Source organism: Anguilla rostrata, chromosome 6, assembly GCF_018555375.3.
Source record: "Anguilla rostrata isolate EN2019 chromosome 6, ASM1855537v3, whole genome shotgun sequence".
Taxonomy (NCBI): domain Eukaryota; kingdom Metazoa; phylum Chordata; class Actinopteri; order Anguilliformes; family Anguillidae; genus Anguilla; species Anguilla rostrata.
Window position 1 is genome coordinate 54,251,407 of NC_057938.1, and position 23,810 is coordinate 54,275,216.

At 43.8% G+C, this 23,810-nt stretch overlaps 2 protein-coding genes across 8 annotated transcripts in view; one reads left to right on the plus strand and one right to left on the minus strand.

The window, feature by feature from the left end:
* The window catches only part of LOC135257652 (ADP-ribosylation factor-like protein 6-interacting protein 4), a 53,873-nt gene extending 50,379 nt beyond the window's left edge, over positions 1–3,494 (minus strand). For 5 of the 7 annotated variants that reach the window (XM_064340611.1, XM_064340610.1, XM_064340609.1 and 2 more), the window contains exon 1: positions 3,260–3,494. The gene's annotated coding sequence lies outside the window, so the exon portion shown is untranslated. The remainder of the gene's footprint in view (positions 1–3,259) is intronic. The other 2 variants (XM_064340613.1, XM_064340612.1) reach the window with 1 other exon arrangement.
* Positions 3,495–16,867: 13,373 nt separating this feature from the next.
* LOC135257653 (3',5'-cyclic-AMP phosphodiesterase 7B-like) overlaps positions 16,868–23,810 on the plus strand; it is a 30,005-nt gene continuing 23,062 nt past the window's right edge. The window contains exon 1 of the mRNA XM_064340618.1: positions 16,868–17,196. Coding sequence (XP_064196688.1) covers positions 17,176–17,196 — 21 coding nt within the window. The 5' untranslated portion in view covers positions 16,868–17,175. The remainder of the gene's footprint in view (positions 17,197–23,810) is intronic.

A 23,810-nucleotide genomic window follows, 5' to 3' on the forward strand; every position in this document is an offset into this window, starting at 1 on the left:
TTACAGAGCACGCTGTGGGGGAGGGAAAGTAAAGTCCTAATGCACAGCCTTCTGAGTCATTAGGGGGTATTCTGGGTTTGCGGGTTGGAGGCGACGTGCAAATGTTTATGTAAGCGGGCTAGCAGCTCCGAGCTTGAGGGTTAAACCGCCAAGGAGGACGTGCTGCTGTTGTGCCCTTAAGCAAAGGGACTTCTAACCCAGACTGCTTCGGCATATATTTCAAATCAAATCTATTTTATTTCTACAGGCACTCTAAAACGTAACAGAAGGGCAAAAAAAAAACAAATGATCAAGCACATGAAATAATCAAGCACATTAGGTTAAATCTTTTTTTTTTTTTTTTTTTTCCCAGTGGGGAGAAAACCCCTCAGATGGTGGTGAGGAAAAAAAAAAACTCCCCCATGGGAATAAACCTGCTCGGCCGCAGGGGAGGAGCCTATCCCCCGCTGGCCGGCTGGGTGTAAGGCTAGAATGCATATCCAGACGTACGAACGGATTGCAAGTCAGAGAATTGTAGCTTCGCCATGAGCTAAATGTGAACTGTAAAAGGTGAGTTCCCACTAATTGGTAAATGGACTGCATTTATATAGCGCTTTTATCCAAAGCGCTTTACAATTGATGCCTCACATTCGCCAGAGCAGTTAGGGGTTAGGTGTCTTGCTCAGGGACACTTCGACACGCCCATGGCAGGGTTTTAACCAGTAACCCTCCGACTGCCAGACAATCGGTCTTACCTCCTGAGCTATGTCGCCCCTAATTACTGAAAAGCAATTTGAGCATTCAGAAAAATGCTGTATAAATGCAACGATTCATTGAATTCATTGAATTCATTCATTCATTCATTCACTCAAATGTCTAACTGGGGACAAGGGAGCACTACAGACCGGAGAGCATCACCCTGTACAACCGCCTGCTTGGCTCAAACTAGGCCTACTGCAGAGAGTATAGTTAGCTCAAATGCTAACTTTTATCTTCAGTCCTGGGACCAGGGGTGCCATTTTGGGTTCCAGGGGATAGCAACTGCCACCCCTTAGCTCCTGGGTCAAGTTAAGGGGTGGCAGAAATCCGTTTGAAAGGGACATTAAATATCAGTGAATCTGAATCTTGTTTTCAAAAACATGGCTGTCAAATTTGATTCAGACCTCTCCATCACTTCACCCAATCAGACACCACACGGTTGGAAAGGAAGAGGCCGCAATCCGATTGGTTCACGCAAGTCTTAGACAGCAAAATATTGAAGGCCGAGGGTTGAGTTGGCTTGAATTACATAGGAGCCCTATCTACACAAGACTGTCAGTCATAAGAAGTAACTTCACCTTGGTTTATTAGCGAAAGCATATCCCAGATTTCTGATGGTTTCTTTAGCGAGAGGACACTCCTTTTAGCAGTCATATTGTCAGCCTAGCCAACCTCATAGGACTGCAAGGCCCTGGGCCTGACGAGCGAGGCTAGAACCTAACAAATTAGCTCCTCATTACACGAGTGCAATGTCCACTGAGAAGAAGCATTAACGGGCCAGTAAATAAGAAACGACTGACTGTCGTGACTGACTCCAACCTGTAGATGGAACCAAAGTCTAATTAAATCTAACAGCAGAAACCATTCAATAGTTCAGCATAACCATGGGCAGTATTATCACCGTGAGTCATATATATCACGCTCAGCAAAATATACTTTTTTTTTTTTTTTTTTTGCAAAATATTACATTTAAACTCCCCCTGGCAAACTGCTGGTAAACAACAGTGTTACCAGAAAAAATAAGCAGCTATACCACATTCCATTCAAGGCATAAACTTTCCTATCAATTTGCATCCATTACGTATGTTACCGGCTAAAAAAACAAAATGACGGACAAAATAAAACTCTATGGTTTTAAAGGATACATCATATAGTTTTATCTAACAGCTCTTCAAAACGACTTTTGCATCTGTAGAAATTAGACCAACTGAATAATCACTGAAAAGGAATACTAGTTTAGAAAGAGCTTCTTATTAATAAAGCACACTTGTGGCCTGTGTTGGGGTTGGGGGGGCATCTTTTTTTTTTCTTTTTCTTTGCTTATCTGTTTTTGGCTATATTTTCGTTTTACTATAGAGCAGTGTTCGAATTATGGGCAGAATTGGTAAGAGGTAAAAACAACAGGTCGGGGTGTCAAAACATTTATATATCCTTCTTACCTGTAATCTTAAATATTACAATATATTTCCCATCAGTGGTGTCACTAGGGACCAACATAGTAACATCACTGATGGGAAATATATTACAATATTTACAATTACAGGTAAGAAGGATATATAAATGTTTCGACAAGCCCCAACATGTTGTTTCGACCTCTTCTGGGGGGGGTCCAAGTCTTCATTAGGGGGTCAGACTCAGACCCCCCCCCCCCCCCCCCCCAATTCCGCCTGTAATTCGAACACTGCTATAGAGGTAACTCTCATTCAGGTGCACATCCATATCTAATAGCTTCAATCTGTTTTTTTCAGGGTGCTGTTGTGCGATTCCCCTGCCCTCCACACTGAGTCGCGGTTGGGCCAGCAGACCTTAACGTGGGGTTTAAACCGCCGAGCGTTCGGGCAACTCCTCAGCACGAGGTTGCTGTACTGTGAACCTCAATCACACGTCCCATCCTCAGATCACAGTGCTTAAATCAATTCAGCGGTCTCTACTGCGCAGTGTTTGCATCGAAAGCCTTGACCCGCGATTGAGAAAACCCATACGCGCAGGTTTGGTGGTAGACATGGCCGAGACAATGACAAATGATTTTCAAGTTTTGGGGGACGGAGTGGGGTGTGTATCATGTCTCCCTTTCTCCTGTGGTCTCCCCAGGGTTGAAATGAAACCTGCACCGATGAGAAAGCCGTCTAAATGTCGCTTCCTCTGACAATAAAATAATACTGTGCGATAATGCAGCAGCTTTTGAAGAAAGCATGCCCAGTAAACTATAAAAACGACATTTACGTCTAGTTTCACAGAACGAATGTATTCACAAAATGATAATTATTCCTACGAAGATTAAACATTTAGTTTCGTTTAATACTCAAAGGAAATGTTTTCTTTTTCGGTTTCGCCATTGGACTTTCGGCAACAAACCGCCTTCATTTATCCGTTCCCTCACACCAACGTTTACAGACACCAAAAACAAGACGAGGCAACGTAGTAGCATTGTAAAATACTGTACGCCTCAGGCAACACCGCCAGTCGGCAAGAATATTGCAAGGCTACTGTACAGTTTTGGTTTAAAACATCTGAAACTTACCTAATGCTACAGACAGACATTTCTCCCCAGCGGAAACAAGCATGCAGTCATAATGAAAACAGTAGCAAAAAATGGGTATGCACCCCCCCTTCCGAGCTAGGTACTTCTTCAGGGAGATTGAAAGAAAGATACCGTTTGTGTGTGTACACATCGACATCCGTCCGCCCTGCAACCTGACTGCTTTTCAGCTACTAAATCGGTGCGAGACAAGTCAAGACACATACACAGTGGTATACCTGCACGGACCTGAACACACGTGTGTCTGCGTCACCGTAATATCAAGTTAATAATTATTTTATGTTGGCAGACACACAGAGGGGAGACTGTGCGATTTAAACAGCTTTATTTCAAGGGCGTAGGGCAGGAATTCATTTTTTTTTTTATCACTTATTAGTTTTAAAATGCGCAGCCCTGTGCGGTAATTTGTCACGCGCCGTGGTGATCAGGCGTGCTCAAGCGACTGGCTTCCAGGAATAGGTAGTGCGCATGTCTATTTCAGGGTAGACCGGCAACGCTTTAAATACAAAGCGCTGGCGTGGTTTAGCGCTCCCGTCAGCGAAGACAGATCTCTCCCCCGCCCTTTCCACTGTGCTGGAAGGTTGCCTGCCGCTCCCCTCGCTCGGCCGTTAAACCGGGGTCTCCAGTCAGCGCGCGCCCTCGCCGGGTGACTCCTTCCTTCCTACGGGGGGCCGCGCGCTCCGTGGCTTTATCACACCACCCTAGTGCTTGCATGCAATCCTGTCATTAGACATCGTCGTTTTCTTTTCTGTCATTTTTCTCTTTTTTTTTTTTTACTTGAGAGCCCACGTGGGCACGGTGACAGGATAATGCCTTGAAATCATTTTCCTTGGAGAAGACACAGCGCCCTAAAACTCTGGAACTAAAATAGCTGGAAAACAGAATTTGGACGGATTGGAACTGCGTGTTCTTTTACTTACCGATAAATATCTAACTGAAAGCTTTTCATTAGGCTACCAGAAGTAAGTCAGTAGGCCATTGATACTACAATTCAGAAAACAGAGTCAATCACAGTCATTTTAATGGGCTGTCTGGCAGGCATTCAAAAGAAAAAAAAGTTGCATAGAACTCTCAGGCAGTGGCACTCGTGAACTGGGCCGCGTTGCCGTGCAACAGTGGTTCGTGCTCGAGCTCTGTCATGGTCATGTTGTGCATCTTAAGTCCACAGCAGTGACACACGAGGTTGGGTGAAGTTTCCGTAAGTGAACGCGGCAGCTCCTCCCAGTGATATACCGGGTGTGCCACAGGTCACCATTTTGTCGTCATTGACAGATATAGCTCTCTTCTCGTCAGTGTTAGCCGTCCCGTAACATATTCTACATCTCACGCGACCACAAGTTAAATAGGCATATGCACACAGTGCCACAGCTTTGAGCCATACATTTTAATGCTGAAACTTGTCACCAAATAAAAAGCCGTCCTTTAATTTTCTTATTGGATAAAAACTCACTGTTGTAAGCTGGAGAAGCATTCTTTTCTGCTTTTCATGTCTAGCACGCGATTACATTTGAACTGAAAACGGAAGGGTCTCATTTATCGCCCAGCCCCGGCGCGGAATCAGACTCGTCGCGGCATGGGTCTGACACGTGCGTGTGCAGCAGGGGGTGCTGACGTCAACCGTGAAATCCGGATTTTAGCATTCCTGGGTAATTGCCGAACCTTTTGGATTCCTGTGGGAAAACTGTGGAAAGGCAAGAACAGGCTTCCATGGAATTCCATTGGGTCAAGTCTTTCTGTGAAGTACAAAAAAAAGAACAACAATCAATCTTGCTTTCTTGCACCCAAGAGGTTGCTTTATATATATAATAACATTATTTATTTTATTTTATTTAACCTTTATTTTACCAGGAGAGTCCAATTGAGACAGAATCTCTTTTACAAGGGAGACCTGGCCAAGAGGGCAGCTCAGTTAAAAGATATTACAAGGAGAAACAGCACATTAAAATAAAATACAATACAGTACAAAGCAGACACGACTATTAGGGGTCATGCAAAGATACATACACAAACAGAGTGACAGAGATACATACATGTAACCAGCATGACATGGCGGATTAAGTATTAAAACAGGTGCAATCAACAATTAAGATTTCTGAGATTTTTTTTATAGGCAGCCAAGGAAATGAGTGTGCCAAGCTTGAGCTTAACCTGCTGCTCATTCCAAGACCAGGGGCGGGCTTCTGTCCGCACATTAGGTACCTTGAAATGCAGTCCAATATTAGATCTTAAATTATGTGTATTTTGTGTGGGTAAAAACTTCGAACTTATAGATATATATGGGTGACTTTCTAAGAACGGCCTTATAGATGAATATATGGCAGTGTTTCTAATAACTAATAACTCCCCCGACACCCCATATGCAGTAACCATAGCCGTGATTTAAAGGTCCAGGCAATTTGTGTGGTGTGATGTGGGAGAAACACGCACACTATAATACTGCAACATGAAAAGTACAAGGTCGTTATTTTTTTAAATCAATATTTTTCTCCCCAGTTTCTCTCCTTCGTAGCTTTGGACTGTTACGAGCATTGTTCCATGAACAATGGGCCGTTGTCGGCTCCCCATTTCCCTAATATATTTCCAAGGGAGTGAAAAACGTTCTTTTGAATCTCTGTGAGGAGGATCAAAGGAATATAATGAATCTCTGAATTAGGTCTTGCCGCTTGTGTTATTAAAAGTCTACAGGTCTTACACTAGAATATGATCAAACGGGAACGTGAGTGCTCATTTCACATCTTTCTGTGTGCGTGCGTGCGCGTGCACGCGCATGCTTGTAGTCAGTTTGGAACTAAATTTCTATATGTAGGCAATACACACGTGCATGGGCAATGCTCAAACTGGCCGGAGACAGCTGCGACTTTCCGTGGGAACGAGCCGGGCGATGCGCCTGCAGATACATTTTTAAAAAATTAAAAAAGCAGACAACAGACCCAAATGATTCACATCGACCGTTGACAACTTAGCACTTGCCGATATGCGCGTGCAGAAGCCAAAACGCGAGGTATCCGACATGCAAGTCCTCGAAACAGCTAACCGCAACCGCAGCGCTGCCCCAGTGACGTAAATCGCGATCAGATGAGTAGTAAAGGGGCGGGCGCGTGCCTGCTCTCCGTCTGCGCCTCTGTGTGTGTGTGTGGGTGACTTCCTGAGCGTGCAGAGAGAGAGATAAAGGAGTTCTAAAGCTCGAAAATTTACAGAAGTCAGATAGAGTACAGTGCAAAACTGCACATCTTGCCTCATACACAGGCACACATGCGCACATTTCACACACTCAGCTGATGCCCTTATCCCAAGCAACTTAAATTGTACATATTGTACATAAGAGTTGAATTGACACTAATGCTGTGTAGCACAGCAGTGGCCCGCATGCCAGGGAATTAAACCTGCAACCTCTGAGTTCAGTTCCCTAACCATTACACCACACTGTCAGCCCACAGTACCACCCAGTTTCACTGCACATGCAGTCCGAATTGTATTCATTTTCATTTTTAATTGATCAGTTTTTGTTAATTTTCCTCACCTCCCGCTGCAGATGATTACATTGAAGCACACATTTTTGAATTTATTCATTAAAAAAAAAAAACAGATGGCATGTGTTGTGTCGTGATGTCAGAGAAAAGCAGGCAGAAGATCTGGGGGGGGGGGGGGGAAGTAACGAAGGTGAGTTTCCTGCTTTATCCCCAAAACCCGGTGGAGCATCCTGAGTAACGTACATTTACCCCTAGTTATTTTCTGGCTCGGAAAATCTTTATTGAAACCCGACTCAAGAGAACAAGCCAGGCAGTCATACAATCGCTCCTTAATGGCACCCAGATTCAAACAGCCCCAATGCAGGATGACTGGGGGGGGGGGGGGGCGTGCCTGTGTGATATTACAATTTAGTTTAACCCTTTGAAGAGTAGTTTTTTTGGGGGGCGGAAATCAAAATTCCAAGTCAGTGTTCTAGAACTCCATTGCTTTCAGATGTGTACCAGCAGTGATTGTTACATCATTAGCATTAGAATGTTCAGTTAAGGTACATCGTAATCACATGTTTGTGATCTCATACCTTAATGGGTTGAGCAGTGGTTATTTCTCAAAGTGATTGCACCTGCATCACACGGTAACTATGCAGCAACCCAAATTTTGGTTGTTTATCCATGAGTCCTTTTTGATTGGGTCGTGCAGTACGGTGTCATAGTAATTCACTGCTGGGCCGTGAAACGCGCAAGGCTAAACAAGAACAGAGGACTACGGGTGTTCTGTGCCGAACTAACCATTTTCGGCTCAAGTACAGAACGTCCTGACTCCTACGGGAATGCTGACCTCTGACCCCTGCAGCGTAGCGTTCCCTGACCCCCCCCGCCTGACCTTTAACCCTTCGCTGTTCAGCATGCTCAGTGGTCTTGGACAGACACGGCTTCCATTACTTGTTTTTTTTTTTTTGCTCTTCTCGTCGAGTTTCGCCTGTAGGCCGGGTGCTTCCCCCGCCATGCGTTCACAGGCGAGACCGAAAGCAGCTCGGAATCTTTATGCAAATGCCAAAACTCTCTCACACAATACCCATGGCGGCTAGCCCTGTGGGAGCCTTTCCTTTAATGTGTCGCCAGCTGGTACGTAAGATGAGATGGCAGTCACACTGGTGTTCATCTGTGGTATGCCAGACCTGAACGCGCACGTGTGTGTGTGTGTGTGTGTGTGTAACAGCTGGAGAAGAGAGCCTTATTCATGCACATTACATTACATTACATTTATTTGGCAGACGCTGTTACGGTGTCCTGTTACACTTTACCTGCCTGCATATGATGCACAGGCAGGCGATAGGTGCTCAGAGTCTGTATGGGGATGTGGGTACCATTTGAAACGTCTGGTCAAGTGTAACGATGATTGCCTCACGTTCAGTCGCAACTATGAAATAAAAAAATAATAAAACCTTGGTTTTAATTTATCTTTTTCAGTGATGAGCGTGCACTCGTGCAACACATTTTTAGAACCTTCTAGCTCACGTCTTCGTCTATAATTTCGTGTCTTCCAGATTTCAGGAGGCATTTAAAAAAAAAAAAGAAAAAAAAAATCATTTCTGTCAACAAAAAAAAGAGAGAAAGAGAATGGATACATTACTTTTTTTTTTTTTTAAAAAAAGGATAACATTTCAGGCAAAAAAAAAAAAATTGTAACCCTGAACCGTGAGCGTGCACGATGCACGTGCACGGAGGTCATGTGGTGGTGAGACGGCACGTGCCACATCGCCAGGGCACTTCGGACAAAGCAGGAGCCCGGGGGCAATGCCACAGCGCGCTGACTTTTATTGTGTGCGTCCACGGTGGGACCGTCCCGAAAGCGGAAGGGTAATCACCCGCTGCTGCCTCCTTTCCGGAGCGTGGTGCCGGTGCCTGTGCCAAGACGGGACTGTACGGGGCGCGGGGGGGTCACTGTTAACCAGCCTCTCTCACCTGTGGCCTGAGAGTGGCCTGGAACGCCCATCTTGGGTTCGGAGCACGCTGAAAATACTCGATACTGAAATGAAGTATGTTATCAAGATTATGAGGGATAATCTGGGGACTGGGGTTGGCACACTGCCTTGGCTACAAGCCGTAGAGGCACAAACAGCACATCTGTTTCCTGTTTTTTTTTTTTTTCAACTTGTAATAATGTTAACAAATAGATTAACAAATAAAAGTGTATCGCGACAAACCCCTCTCTGAGGAGTGTGACTATAACGTCTGCCCCCAAAATCAGAACTGACAACAAGGCACATTTCCTAACATGGACTGAAGTATTGTGTCCAGCGCCATGGATGGTAAATAAGAGCAAGGCTTACTGTGACATCACAGCGACAGCGATGGCGATGTCACAAGACAACTGTGACATCACCATCACTGTTATCAGTCTTCTGGTATGTGATAACAACAGAATTGCTGATGGCGATTAGTGGGATGCTAGTTCCTGGTACACCATCCCACCATCGCCCTGACGTTGACATTTGCTAAAAAATGTCCGGTGCTAATTTCATAACAACGATAAAATTACACATCGCTCTCCAACCTCCGCACCTCTGTGTCGAGGGTACATGAGAAGCTCAATTTGACTGGTGTGTGACGCATTTTTCCAAAATGGGATTAACAAAAACACATTGAATCATTCATTGCTCTTCTCCTGTTTCCAGGAAAAACCCCATAATCTGCAAAGGTCACTCATTAGTAACTAATTTATATCGATTATGCCTGGAATGAATAGTAAAATAACATTTAATGACTAACATTTATACCAACGCCCACATCGTCTGCACCGGCAGCATCCTCTTGATTTTAGTAATGAGAAGAAAGTGGTTTTGATGTCTGAAGTCGGTGACCTGTTCTGAACTCCCCACGACTCAGGAAGAAAGGCTATGGCCAAGGTCTCAGTAAATATTCTGTCCTACATAAACTCATAACAATAGTTTACATGAGTTTAAGGGGAATAACACTTATCAGGTTTACTCTCTCTGAGTTTAGTCTAACATTCAATAGCGGCTTGCAGACTCTTCACTGTTGCCAAACCTAATACAGACCAGTCTGTCCGAGGCATCAGAGTATAACCCAGAGTATCATTTAGCATTTAGATGGTAGTTGTCAGAGTACAGCATTCTATAGCTTTCAGAGTACAGCAGTCAGTTTTCCCACACCTGTTAGTAGTTAGCATTTAATTGTACCATTCAATTGGCATAAAGCGACATGACATTATTTAATAAAAAATGTATTAAATAAAAATTATTTTCAAAAAATAATTTAGAAATTATTTCACATAATAAAGATGGGGGGGGTTTCATGCTGCGATTGGGATATACTGATATACTGATTAGCAGTCTTAAGTATTTTCCCCATAGAATTAACCAGAAATGATCATTTCACAGCTGTTCTTTAAAAAAATAAATGCCCCCTGTATGCCTACAGGGTTACAGTCTATGCAGAGTTACAGTTCTCACAGTCCACCCCCCCCCCCCCCCCGAATTCTGAACGACTTGCATGTCTAAAAAAAAAAACTGCTTATGCAGAAATGAACACTCTACAGCTTGCAGCTCTACATATAATTTTCATACAAATATCTGCGTTGCAAAACAGCTCTGTCACGCTGTAAGGAGAGGCCCAAGGTTTTCCTTTTTTTTTTTTTCTTCTTTTTTTAAACAGCCATTTAAACTGCGCCTGGGTATCAAAAGAACATCCAAAGGGTGTCTAAGAGAATCTGGGAGCTCACAGAAGCTATATTCTCACAGTCCTGTCCCGCAGTGTCTCAGAAACCCATTCTCATTGTTCCGCAGTTCACTGCTGCAAAGCAGGAGCAGATTTTGAGTTCCCCCCCCCCCCCCCCACCCCTCCCTTGGCCTCTCCACCGTGGCCAAAGTATATTTCACAGCTGATGTAGCAATGCGCCAGGCACGGCTATGCCCCACGGCCACACCGGGGCTTTCCTCCTCGTTTCTTGGCTGACAGTTCGCGCATTGACGTCACTCTCGCGTCACAAAGAATGCACTTGCCCTCCTAATGGCCTTCTCTCTCTCTCTCTCTCTCTCCCGAGTTTCCGTCAGCTGCGATCCATAAACGCGCGCGACAAAAAAAAAAAAAAAAAAAAAAACGGTCTTCTTCACTGTTAGCGCAGCAGTTGTGGTGAAAGAGATTTTTGAAGGTAGCTGGGGTTTCGCGCGCCTATTAAGTAGAGACGAGGCTGCGGGGTAAGAGGGAGGGTCTGCCGTTGCACCAAATTTACTATAGCAGCAGCAGCGGTGCTAGAAAAACAATGCGCGAGCTGTGCAAGCGACAGCAACACAGAAGGAGGCGAGGGGTAGGAGTAAAACTCACAGTCTGAGGGGGGAAAATGATGTTCTTTGTACTTGTATGCACGACTGCTGTTCAACGGTTGTCTGACTGCTGATGCTGAATAAAAACGTCAAACAGAACAGTATGCTGCAATGTGTAAACTGCAACAGGCCTCTTAATAATTATTTTAGATTTGTTTCATTGTTTATTTTTGAACCAAATTTAGTAGCGGTCTTGTTTCCAGCTAAGTAACCTAGTCTCCCCCTTTTTCCAAAAAAAAACCCAAAACAAAACAAACAAAACAAAAAAAAAAACAATAAGAATGGCCACATTTTGTGCCAACGACTCATTTGTCGTTTGCCTTTGCCTTTCCCCCTACAGTGCCATAAAACTGTCTTATGTTAAACAAAAATTCCGGGATTTCGCTCCTTGGCACCTTGCAGTTTTTTTTTTCATCTCGCGCCCGCGAGGACATTCCTCCGCGCGCAGCCTGGCGCATGCCTGGGATTCTGTGCTGGCCGGGGCGAATAGGGAGATCGCCGCACTGCAGGATGAGTCCCCTTCCTCTTTGTGCTGGGTCAGCAGCCCACCCGAACCTTTTGATAGTCCGCTTCTCCCTGGCAACCCCCCGCCAGCTGTGCCACCGCCGAATCCAGGAAGCACATGGAGTTTCCTCTCCGTCCGGCTACTGGACAGGAAATGTTGTGCTCGGTTGCGGGGCGCACCTTTAAAAAAAAAAGGAAAGAAAACGGAGGGGAAAAAAAGCAGGGATCAGGCGGTTTCCACGAGTTATAACAAAAGAGTTTACGCACTCTCGGCTCGTGAGCGTTTCCGCTGCCCCTCTACCCGCGCCCTGTTCCCCAGTCACCAGACGCTGAGGCTGCGTTGAAAAATGAAGCATGTCCTGCAAAAAAAAACAAAAAAAACATGGTAATTCTCTCTGTCTTGATAGGATGTTCGTCTTGTTTTGACCAGAAATAGCAAAACTGGAATTCGGAGTCGCATGGGTAGAAATTTTACATTATAACTGTCTTTAAAGGAGCAGTTCACTGTCTGTGTTTTTGTAAATATTAGTTCAGTTTTAGTGCATGTTTTTGCGTGGCCCAAACCAATGGAAACGCAGGATATTTGTGTGATGAAGGATATTTTCGATAGTCACATATGAAACAATATTGGAATTATCAACAAAATATCAGAAATTATTTTCTTTGAGAACAGTAGTCTTAGGCAGCATGTGCCACAGGAAATTGATCCAACTGAAAGTAAGATTAGCCTATGCATTATTAATTATATATTTTTGTGGTGGTGCAGTGGGTAGCACTGTCGCCTCACACACAGCAAGAAGGTCCTGGGTTTGAATCCCGGTCTGAGCCTTTCTGTGTGGAGTTTGCGTGTTCTCCCCGAGTCCATGTGGGTTTCCTTCGGGTCCTCCAGTTTCCTCCCACAGTCCAAAGATGTGCAGGTTAGGCTAACTGTAAATTGCCCGCAGGTATGCGTGTGTGAGTGAATGGTGTGTGTGCCCTGCGATGGATTGGCAGCCTGTCCAGGGTGTATTCCTGCCTCTCACTCAATGCATGCTGGGATGGGCTTCGGCATCCCCCATAGCCCTGCCCAGGATGAGTGGGTATAGATAATGGATGGATGGATGGATAATTTTTTGAAGAATTTAAAAAAAAAAATGTCTCCAAAAGCTACTAAAGCGGGCCTGCGTGCACTTGCATCACCTCTTCCTCTCTCTTGGGTCAAAGTTCATAGTTCACTTCCTGAAGGCAGCTTCGATGGCGTCTGTTTACTCCAGACCTGGACCAGAAGAAAGATTTCTGAGGCCTTCGTGGAAAAGGGCAGGGCCGCTTGGTACGCTGTCATCGTAGCCGATTCATAACAGCCCCCCCTCATGCTGCCCCCCCCCCCCCCGCCCCCTCGACAGGGAAGATACTGGGAGTGGGCTGGCAGACAGCGCGCTATGAGGCCATCTAATTACGCCTAATCAGGAGCTTCCTGTTTTTTGGGGAGGGAAAAAATGTGGAAAATGTGCATCACAACTGATCCTGTCATGTACCGGGCAATCTGAGCAGAGCCAAGATAGGTCTTCACGTCAACACCGTCTACGGGAACAAAGCGGCCAACTGCCCAGTGTAATCAATTCCCTCTGAGCATTTTACCAAAAAAAACAACAACGAAGAGACACAGTGTCCTCCTAGTGCGCATCTTGTGGACAGTTTTCGCAACTGTACTAATGGATTTAAACTGCACCATGTGCAGGAGCAGCCTTTGTGATGTCTGTTGTTTTCTGAAGGAGAACTCTCGGGAAATGTCACGTCACGGCAAGAAGGTTGCAAGTTCGAATCCCGACGCAGAGCCTTTCTGTGTGGAGGTTCTGCACCGTACTTCAGTTTCCTGGAGAAAGGAAGAGGAGGGAGAGAGCAAGAAAGAAGGATAGCGGTAGAGAGAGGGAGACATGCAGTAGGTGAACCGGAGACTAAATTTCGTGTAGGTATGAATGTGTGAATGAATGGTGTGTGTGCCCTGCGATGGATTGGTGACCTGTCCAGGGTGTGTTCCTGCCTCTCACCCACTGCATGCTCACCCCCCCATGACCCTGACCAGGAATAAGCAGTTTAGGAAGTGGATGGATATATACAGCACCCCCACTCCCTCCCCCGTCAACAAGTTAAATAGTAATATGCACACTTTGACTCTCATTGACGGTGTTGAATGTGGTTAGGTAGCACGTCATTAATGCGTCACAGGGATATATTGTATTCCGGCAATGGATAGTTGGCAACCCCGGGAAACCCAAGCACTTCTTTCTCTGCAGCGTGGGCTTGTGTTCCAGTAAGCCAGCTTTTCCGTGCACACACCGCACCTGACCCCACAGGAAATATTCGGCGAAACGGCATCTGACTTTGGCTGAGGGGGGGGAAAAAACACAGCCAAACCAGAGCCAAACGCAGCAGGTGTGGATGGAGCATTCAGTTAGGGCGTTAGAGAGAAGGAGAGAGGGAGGAAGAGAGGGAGAAGAAGAGAGGTAGAGAGAGGGAGAGACCAAGAGAGAAGGAGAGAGAGAGGCCATGATTCTCTTTCCTGGTGAAGCCCCATCTGCATGATTCCTCTTCGAGATGTTGGACACCAATCCACCAAAACTGTAGCTCCACTTTTCCAGGTGCTCAAGAGGTCTGGGATCCAGGCTAGTCTTGTTTTTGTTTTTCTTGATAAAAAAAAAGAAGTTTAGAGAAGTGGCAATATAAAAAACCATCAACAATAAAAAAAAAAAATCAAACCATAAATAAAAAACATCAAACAATCGATAAAAACACTCAATCCATAAAGAGAAACAATAAAACCCAATAAAAAGCAATAAAACTCATAACAGTAAAATCAATAGAATAAATAAAACAACAATAAAACAAACACAATAAATAATAAGTAAAGGTCAATAAATAGTCAAACAAATAAATAGCCAAGTAAAACTACAGCATATCCAGTGCAGTATCAAGCCTGACCTTGAATACCATCAGTTTCTGAATTCTGCTTCAACCACATGTTCCAGCAAAACGTTCCAAGCATTAATGACTCTCTGAGTAAAGAAAAAAATTCAATTTCCAAAATCAACACCTTGACGTCCCCTGTCAGATCCATATGGTGCACACCTGAACAACATGTTTTTCATCACAAAGTGGCTGGAGAGGACGAGAGAAGGTTATTTGGAGACCCCAGCACCGAATAACCAGCAGGATGCTGACTGGAAAGTGCTAATTTGATAAACAATAATAATAATGATAATGTTCCGTTACAGATCTGGAGGCCCGATTTGTGCCAAATGCATAAACTTGGCAGCCCATTACGTCTTGCCCGAGAAGATTAATGCTTGCTTGTGCGCATAAAAAAATGCATTCTGACTGGAAACACTGAAAAGGCTGGTAATTAAATTAAATTCCGATTAAGCATGACCCCGAGACTCGTTTGCACTTTCTGTTACTGCAGCTAACAGATTTCTTTCACCTCCTGAGGGCAAATTTGCTATATTGGTTGTCTCCTCTCAAAGCACAACGAAAGAATTATATTTTCTTTCGCAGAAATGTAGTAGGGGAGGCAAACCTTTGTACTTTTGTTTTGGTGAGTGCTATATAAATAAATATTATTATTATGAACTGATTCCAGCAGAAACTTAATGGAAACAACTTGTGTGTCGCTTGCTTTATCTTCCTTCCTTTCAGCTCAACCAGACCACAACCTGCCCCACACGACATGCAAGTGATTATGATCATTTATACCGGGAACAACTCAGCTTTCCCGGTCATAACACACACACACACACACACACACACACACACACACACACACACACATGCACGTGTGAAGTTTTTTTTTTCATCTTAAAATTTCCTGTTGTAATGGCAGACTCTTATATCAATTCCCTTCAAGCATGCACAGTAAAATCTTCATTGGTTTTAACAAAAAAGTAACAAAAAAAAAAAAAAAAAACCTGCCCACTTGTCTTCTTTCGGGTATTTTGTCACCAAAAGCATCTAAGTACTTTTTTCATTCATTCATCTTAAACCAACTGCCCACACAAAGAATATGAATAATGTTCTCAGTAGAGACACAGAGGGTGTCAGTAGACTGGCTGTGCACGGTTAGTTTTGGAGCAACGGGCAGGGAACTGGGCTCGAAACTCGGAGGTTGCCAGTTCGATTCCCAGTCGGGGCACTGCCTTTGTGCCCCCTTGAGGGCGACGCTTTGCCTTGGTAAATATCCGACCGTACGTGAAAATGGAAACAACTGTCATCGAAGCGATCTAAAAAAGGTGAATGTAAATATAGGGACAGCAGGAAGCAATGGGTGGGAACAAAGGGACAGCACAGAGGTCCGTGCGTTCGCTGCTCATTTGCTGGAAGTCTATATTTATTCCGAGCGCACGGGGAACGGGGTTGTGACCCCGCTTGACCAGAGCCAAACAGGGGAAGGAAAGAATATTTTTGCAAATCAATGTGCAATGGGCCATAAAGCCATCGAGCGTAAACAACACAGGGCCAGCTGTTCTTATCTTGTCCACTGCAAAAAAAATTAATCAGACAGACAGGCTAGCCAGTTTGTATTGTTGGAGAGTATTTAACAAACAAAACCAATGAAATGTGGAGCCTAAAACAGGTTATTAATCGTTTTTTTTTAAAGCAGTTCTGAAGGTAATACTTGTATCTAATAGAGATGTTTTGACGTCAAGAACAGAATGCAGAGACAAAATATTATTCTACGGATGTGGAACACACAATATATTCAAGATTTTAATATGCAATATATAGGCTACATGATTTTAATTGGACATGTACATTTTAAATGTACCTAATTTCAATGTTTTTTTATTGTCATTACAATCATTATCAAAATAGTAACTATGACAACAATAATGAAACCCATTGATAATAGTGGTAAGTAGTAGTGGAAACAGTAGTAACCATCATCATCATCCTCCTTGTGGACTGTTTCCCAATGTCCATAATAGTGGAGGAATGTCTAGTAATGCTAGGGGGAAGTCCTATGAACCAACGGCAAATGCTTGTCATAATGGTAGCCGTTTTCAAATAATAGCACATTCATGGGAAAATCTAAGTCCTTTGACGTCATGAAATAACGATGCGCATGAGGCGTCTTTATTCAACGAACACTCACACCGTTTAGCGCTGATTGGAGTGGGTAAACCACGTGACGTCCAACAGCCAATCCGAGGTCAAAACTTTGAGTTTTTGTCGGGGTGAAAAAAAGAGAAAAGTGCGCCGAAGCTTCGCTCTGCGGCAACCAGGCATCACTGAAGCCCATTGGCCTGTCATCCCCAAGCCCTGCCTCGCGCTTCTGACGGCACCTCCCTCTGCAGCTTCCCCGCCGCCAGCCGAACGCTATATCAGAGACTCAATCGGAGTGGTCCGTTACATAGCCCGGTCACTCAACACTAATAGCCTACCACACGAAGTATCCTGCGCATAGGGTGTCAGAGATCGCCTCTGCTTTTTAAATTCCACTCGTCCTGCATGCGCTTGTTGGATTCTGCACCGTGTGTCTTCATGAGCGAGCAGCACCCGTACAAGATTTCACAGTATACCCCGATCCTAGATCTGCCACTATGGTTAAATGTCTTGTTTAATGGTTGAGGTATGTATTCACTTTTCTAATTCTGCCAATTTATTTTAATTAATAAGTTAATTCACATATTGATGATAGGCTACTGGAAACGGACCATTTCTGTTTACGCACAAGACTGCAGTGATATGCATGTATTTGCTTTAAAGGGGAACGCGGTATAGCTTTTTATATGTTTTTAAGCGGGGATTTTGTCTCATAATGTTTTGTTATGCCATGTAACTGCCATTTGTACAATGTAGCCTAATGTCATCATGTTACAGAAAAATACATTTAATACACTATATTTATACCTTCTGTGTCATACATATGTCTACATCAGCCAATATTCTTGTCGTATCAATCATGTCAAAACTAGTCAGTCAAAATATTTTGCAGATAAGACCACTGTAGGCTGTCGAAAAAACATCAGTGTGCTGTGGAACACCTGCGTGTTGCTTCGAATTGCACGCGTCTGGCATACCAAGAAGCGGATTACTTTAAAAAAAATTCCGTGCGCTTGTACCATTTGTTGGCTATTAAATCAAGGTTTAAGAAACACTGCTAAGTTGCAAATTCTGTCGAGCCTAAGTGGGTCCTCGCGCCGTCAAATTAAGGTATTCCGAGTGTTTCTCCTTGAGACTTTATCATTCGTGATTATTATAACATGTTGTGTAACCTCTAGTGACTGTTATAGCAAAAAAAAAAGAAAGAAAGAAATATAACGACATTGTAAACAATTACAGTTTTTGGAGGACATTGTCAATACATTTATAGAAGATCCATGTTTTCTGTTGCCAGTTAGGTTACTTAAAAATCCATTAACAATAAATAACGGTCTTTCTGGACAGCAATGTTTAAATCGTGGACTTTAAGGGACAAGCTAAGCTTACGATATACGCTTATTGAACATGTATGAGGTACTATAACATGAAATTCAAACCTATGGAATAAGGAAACACTCGTTACCTATGGGAAGACCCGTGTATATCATTAATATTAATGTACTTTGCAGATGTCCGCGTCAAGGGCAATTAAAATGGATTTATTCAAAGAGAAAATGCATTTAGTCAGCTGGCCGTTTACACTTGAATATCCTGTGGGTTAAGGATGCAAATAAACGCCCCACCAAGGAAGTGAACACCCAAACTTTCTGTTTGAAACAGCAGCTCCTTAGGGGGCTGTGGCACACTACTGCCTGGCTGTGGTGTAGTTTTGCCTGGCAAACTGACGGGTGAAACAGAAGTCAACTTTTAAAAACGGTTCAGTGCTGTTCACATACAAATAAATAAAAGCCATTGTACGTTTTCGTTTTGTGGCGCGAGGCCATCATTAAACTGGGACTTTGCGTGTACCTTGACTAAAGTAGAATGGAAATTTATGAAAATAGCATGCAGAACTGTGCACATAAACTTGGAAGTGATATGTACCTTGAAAAGAAAATGTTGAAGAGATTGTAGTGCCTGTTGTATAGAGAGAGAGAGAGAGAGAGAGAGATGTGTACAGTGCTGGTGCTAAAAACAACAACCAGTACTTTCTCAGTGGTCATAGCCCCGACTGTTGTTCAGATTCAAAACCAACAATTCTGTTCCCTGACCCCTGACCCCTGAGTGAGACTCGCACTGGACTGTCACTGGCCTAGGGTCAATGGGAGAGTGGAGTACATGCATACCATTCATTGGTTTCCAAGTGCAAAACGCAAAGATCATATCCAGCTGTAGGAAGCACCGTCTCTTTCTTGCAGGACTTCAGTCTCAGAAAAGCTATGAAAAAGCAAAATAAATATTTTAAAAAATAAATCAATAAAAATAAAATTGAATGCGTAGCCAGCAGTACTTAATTCATTTGTACCTTTTTTTTGCTTGTAAAAGGTACTTATTAGTACCAAAATAGAACATTATTGTAGTTTCATGGGACCTATCGGGAGGCTTGTTCCCTAAAGAACAAAAATGTACCTCCTCCAAATGTACCTTCAGCTGTTATTGTAAGTCAGGGTACTGAGATGCATGCAGGCCCAGTTGTGTGTGCTAGCGTTTCTGTTGTTTTGCTCGCTGTCAGGGCCGTGTGCAGATGTTAAATATGATGGTAATGTAATTCTTGGCCGAATGTCAGAATTCTGATAGAAAAACACTGAACATTGGAAGTATTGTGTGGGAATACAGTGAAGACCCTTGTAAATGTGTTTAGGGATTCGTTTTGATGAGCGTGAGTAGGACATTGTAGGTCAACTCCTAGAGTTTCACCATCAACACCAAGTAGAGTCACTAAAACAGAAGTGGGACTTTCATTTTTGTTTTCTTCTGTTTTGCCCATTTTTGCATGTGTGTGGGTAGGAAAAACCATGTGTATTTAGTCAACATTTGTCCCGTAACTTTGGCTTGGATTCAAGCAACATTTGTCCTTAATTTTGACAAATAATTAAAAGCAAGAATCTTTTTTTTTTCTTCTTCTTCTTCTTCACAGTTTGGCTGTTTCATTAGTCACTAAAATCTATTGCCAAAATGAGCGTGTGAAGGCAAAAAAGCAACACTTGCATCTTTCTGAACGTCAAATGTTAAGGACAACTGTTTACGAGAATAGCCTAAACACATAGCCATGCATGGGCTTCTCCATACAAAAAAAAAAAAATTAACATCCTGTTTAATGTAAACGAGGCCGAGGAAGATCAGAAAAGCATACATCAAGGGGGGAAAGGTCACGTGAAAGGTCACTTTCGGGCAGAAACAGATTTGATCTTAAAGAGCAATGGTGTTCTGCATCACATTCGCCTACAAATCTTTGCAAATCTAATGCATCTTTCACCCAGCGAAGTGCGCTTCGGTCCTTTCACTGAACGGTTTCTCTGGTTCCTGTTAAATCTCTGGCTTCTGCTGCTTTCTGAGGTAAAGAAAGACTCCGTGCGGTCATTTACCTTCCCCATCGTACGTGTAGCAAGAACGCGAACTGAGAGTGCGTCTGACATGTTGGTCTAGACCAGTGGTAACCAACCCTGTTCCTGGAGAGCTACCGTCTTGCAGGTTTTCATTCCAGCCCTAACAAAGCACACCTCACTCAACAGCTAGGTACTGTATCTCGTTAATCCGCTAATTAGCCGAATCAGGTGTGTGGCTCACGTCAAAGAGGTCCCGGGTTCGAATCCCGGCCCGAGCCTTTCTGTGTGGAGTTTGCATGTTCTACCCATGTCCGTGTGCTCCCACAGTAACAAAGACACTGTGTACTCTGCGATTGACTGGCGACCTGTCCCTGGGTGTATTCCTGCTTCTCGCCCAGTGCATGCTGGGATAGGCTCCAGCACTTCCCACGAAGTGCTGGAGCCTAGCGGGTAATAATAATGGAGGGACGCACCAGACATACATGTGGCAAGAAACACCCTTCCAATCGAAGTCCTGCCTTCCTGCAACATTCTGGGACAGGCTGTCACTTTTTTCACCATAAAAACTTTTGGAATGGTTTGTTTTCTAAAAAAATTGAACATTTAAAAAGAAACTGATTGGTTAAAAAAGACGAATAAAAAAGAAACAGACATGGCGTACAAAAGCCTTAGTATGATAGAATGGTATGTTTTATTAAGTTTATTTGTAAGGCCTCCCCATCATTAAAATAATACTTGTTCCATGTCGTGCTGGGCAGCCGAGGGGTTGGGTTTAGATTGGTGAAGAGAGACAGAGCGGCCTACACCGTACACAGCTGCAGTCCAGGACAGTCGACACGGCCAAAACGTCCAGCTCTAAATCAACTGTGACAAGAGTGTGTTTAGTCCCCATTGGATGAATATAAGCCTTGTTACAGTTGATTTAACACTGTGGACTTAAAACACCGTGGAAACGCTGTGTAGCTGCCTTTTTTTTTTTTTTTTTGAGAAGCGCTGTTAAAAATAGAACCCGAATGCGTCAGACTTAACGAGTGAAATTAACTTTGTGTCCGCTTGTTGCGCTTTGCACTCCTAACGTGATTATTTTACATTTTCACACAAAAACACTTCATTCACCATTTAGCTCAATGTAGTAAGGTTCGGGACTAAGATTCAGCACGCACCTCGTGTACAAGGGTTTATCATGAATCAATCGGCTATTCTTGTCATCCTTTGTAGCCTCCTCTGTGGTGGACAGATGTGATCAAACGTTACGAAGCTGCTTAAATTATGCTGTCTGTCAAATGTAATGAAACCCTTCTTAAAATGGTAACTTTTATTGTCATCTTAAGGGAAGGTCAGTTTTCAAAGCCACAGAGACAGAAAGCTGCAGCAACTGTCATTTTAACCGTGCAGTAGTTTCCATTGACTGTTTTGATAAAGCCTTTCAGAAGTCCGCTATTTTTGTTTTGTTTACCCCCCATGTTGTTGAACTGTCCAGCGCCAGGCCAGAATCAGACTCTTGAATCTCGTGGGAAGTGCTTTCAATCGGTTCAGACTCCCCCCTCCTCTCCAACTGACAAAAAAAGGGGCAAGGACACTGCTGATGTCACCCCCCTCGCAGTCAAAACCGTCCCGTTGGCCCAGACAACACTGGCCGATAACGGGGAGTTCTTTTTTTCTGTGACCGAGCAAACTTCAGAGACTGTGGTGACCGTTGAAAGCGGAAACGCGCAGAAGAGCCGATAATTTGACATAGCGTAAATGCCTCACGTCGCCGCTAATGCTGTTGCGGGGTCAGCTTGGTCAGCTCTTTTCTTCACTTAGACCTACCTTACCCGCTTTAGGACTCTTCGTCTTTTTACCGCACCTCTTCAAAAAATTACGCGACTACAGCGCTAGCTGTATTCAGCACGTCGTCATGTCAACAGCTCCCTTCTGTCCAAAAAAATGAAACTTTTCGTTGTTGTTCATTATTTTAATGATCATATGAGCATTTCCTCTCCTGAGCGCACGAACGGTTAACAATACATCTCCATTGGACACGTTTTATATGTACATGTATAGGATGGTTGATAATAGTCTTTCTACACTCTTTATGAATTAATTTTAATTTTATTTAAAAGTTTCTGTTGTTTCATTTTTTGTCATCGATGACCAGTAGGAAAGTAGCTAAAATGTCCTTGGAAGGAAACGTGCTTTGGCTGAATCCGTACGAGCTCTCTTCTTTCTGATACTTCTCGGAGCATCGGGCTAGACGTGCTTTCGCCCAGATGACTTCAGTTAAACAAGACAGGCATAACGCTGAAAGAAAGATGTTGTGTTTACCGTGCTGGCTCGTAAGACATTAACATCAGACGTTATTTATTTGCTGACTGGATGTTTGTATCCGTGGCAACTTACGTAACTCGCATTTGTACATATTATTCAGCTTGAACAGTTTACCGAAGAATTTTAGGTTTAGGTTCCATTTAGAGAGGAGACAAAGCCGCGATTGGACTGTGAGATTTCACGAACCGCCTATTGGGTAGGGCTACAATGCACTGTCAGCATTGAAAGTACAAAACATTCTGAATTAACCAGCGGGTCACTGATATCCTGTACAGTATTAGCCCATGCCATTTTTGGTTCCATGAAACCTGCCTTCCCTGACACAAGGGATTCAAGCTGGCAACCTCCCACTCACTAATTCAGTTCCGCAACCCGTCTCACTCTGCCGCGGGACATTTTACATTATGCATACGCAGTAAAATCTTGAATGGTAATTAAACTTTAGAGTTTAGATGAGTCCACACTGGATTGAAGCTACTCTGTCAGTATAAAATGCACTCTATCGACAGTGTACTACATTTACACACACACACACACACACAAATCCAATGCAAAGTTAGGCTTTCCAAAATGAATATGTGCTTGCAATGCTGTTGGCTTGCTTTGCTGGTAATTTGATACTGGGCATGGGTGAGACGGGTGGTGGGGGGCCTGACGGAGGAGCTGTTTTTGTTGGAATCGGGCCACAACCGAGCAGTGAGCAACCCGCATCCCAGAGAGCGCGAGAGAGAACAGAGAACTCGTAACCGAGTACAAACAGAAGAACGCACTTGCGAGCTCTCTTAAAACGCACGCGCCAGCATTTGCCGTTTGGCGCTCGAGCCTTGAACCGCTGTTTCCCTCGTAATAAATCAAGTCAATAGCGCAAACATGCCCACAACCCGAGATAGATAAGTTCAGCGTGATAATATTTATTTATTTGAACAGAAACATTTTTGATATTTTCATAGGATATGTTGATGATACTGAGAAAAAAAGAATTACCAGTGTTATCCTTTAATGTGTGAGTCTTCATGGGGTCCATGTAGAGGTGACCCAATCACCAGTCTACAGGTGTGAGTTTTCTTGTAGAGGTGACCTAAGAACCTGTCTACAGGTGAGAGTTTTAATGTAGAGGTGACCCAATCACCAGTCTACAGGTATGAGTTTTCATGTAGAGGTGACCCAATCACAAGTCTACAAGTGTGAGTTTTTATGAGATCCATGTAGAGGTGAAGTGCTCAGAATGGAACCTCTTGCAGTTGGCAGGTGCCTGAGGGCGACCCTTCCGTCTTAACGGCAGCCAGTAACTTACAGCGCCCCCGAGTGGCTGGAGAGTTTTTTCTAAAAAAAATGAGAACGAGCACGTTCGTCGGATCCACAGAGGAGAGACAGGCAAACGTACAGTCTGCGGCAGAAGAAACCAGGAAGTGGGCGGGGAAGTCTCCCGGCCTACGGGATGTAAGCTCCGCCCCATCCTAAGTTC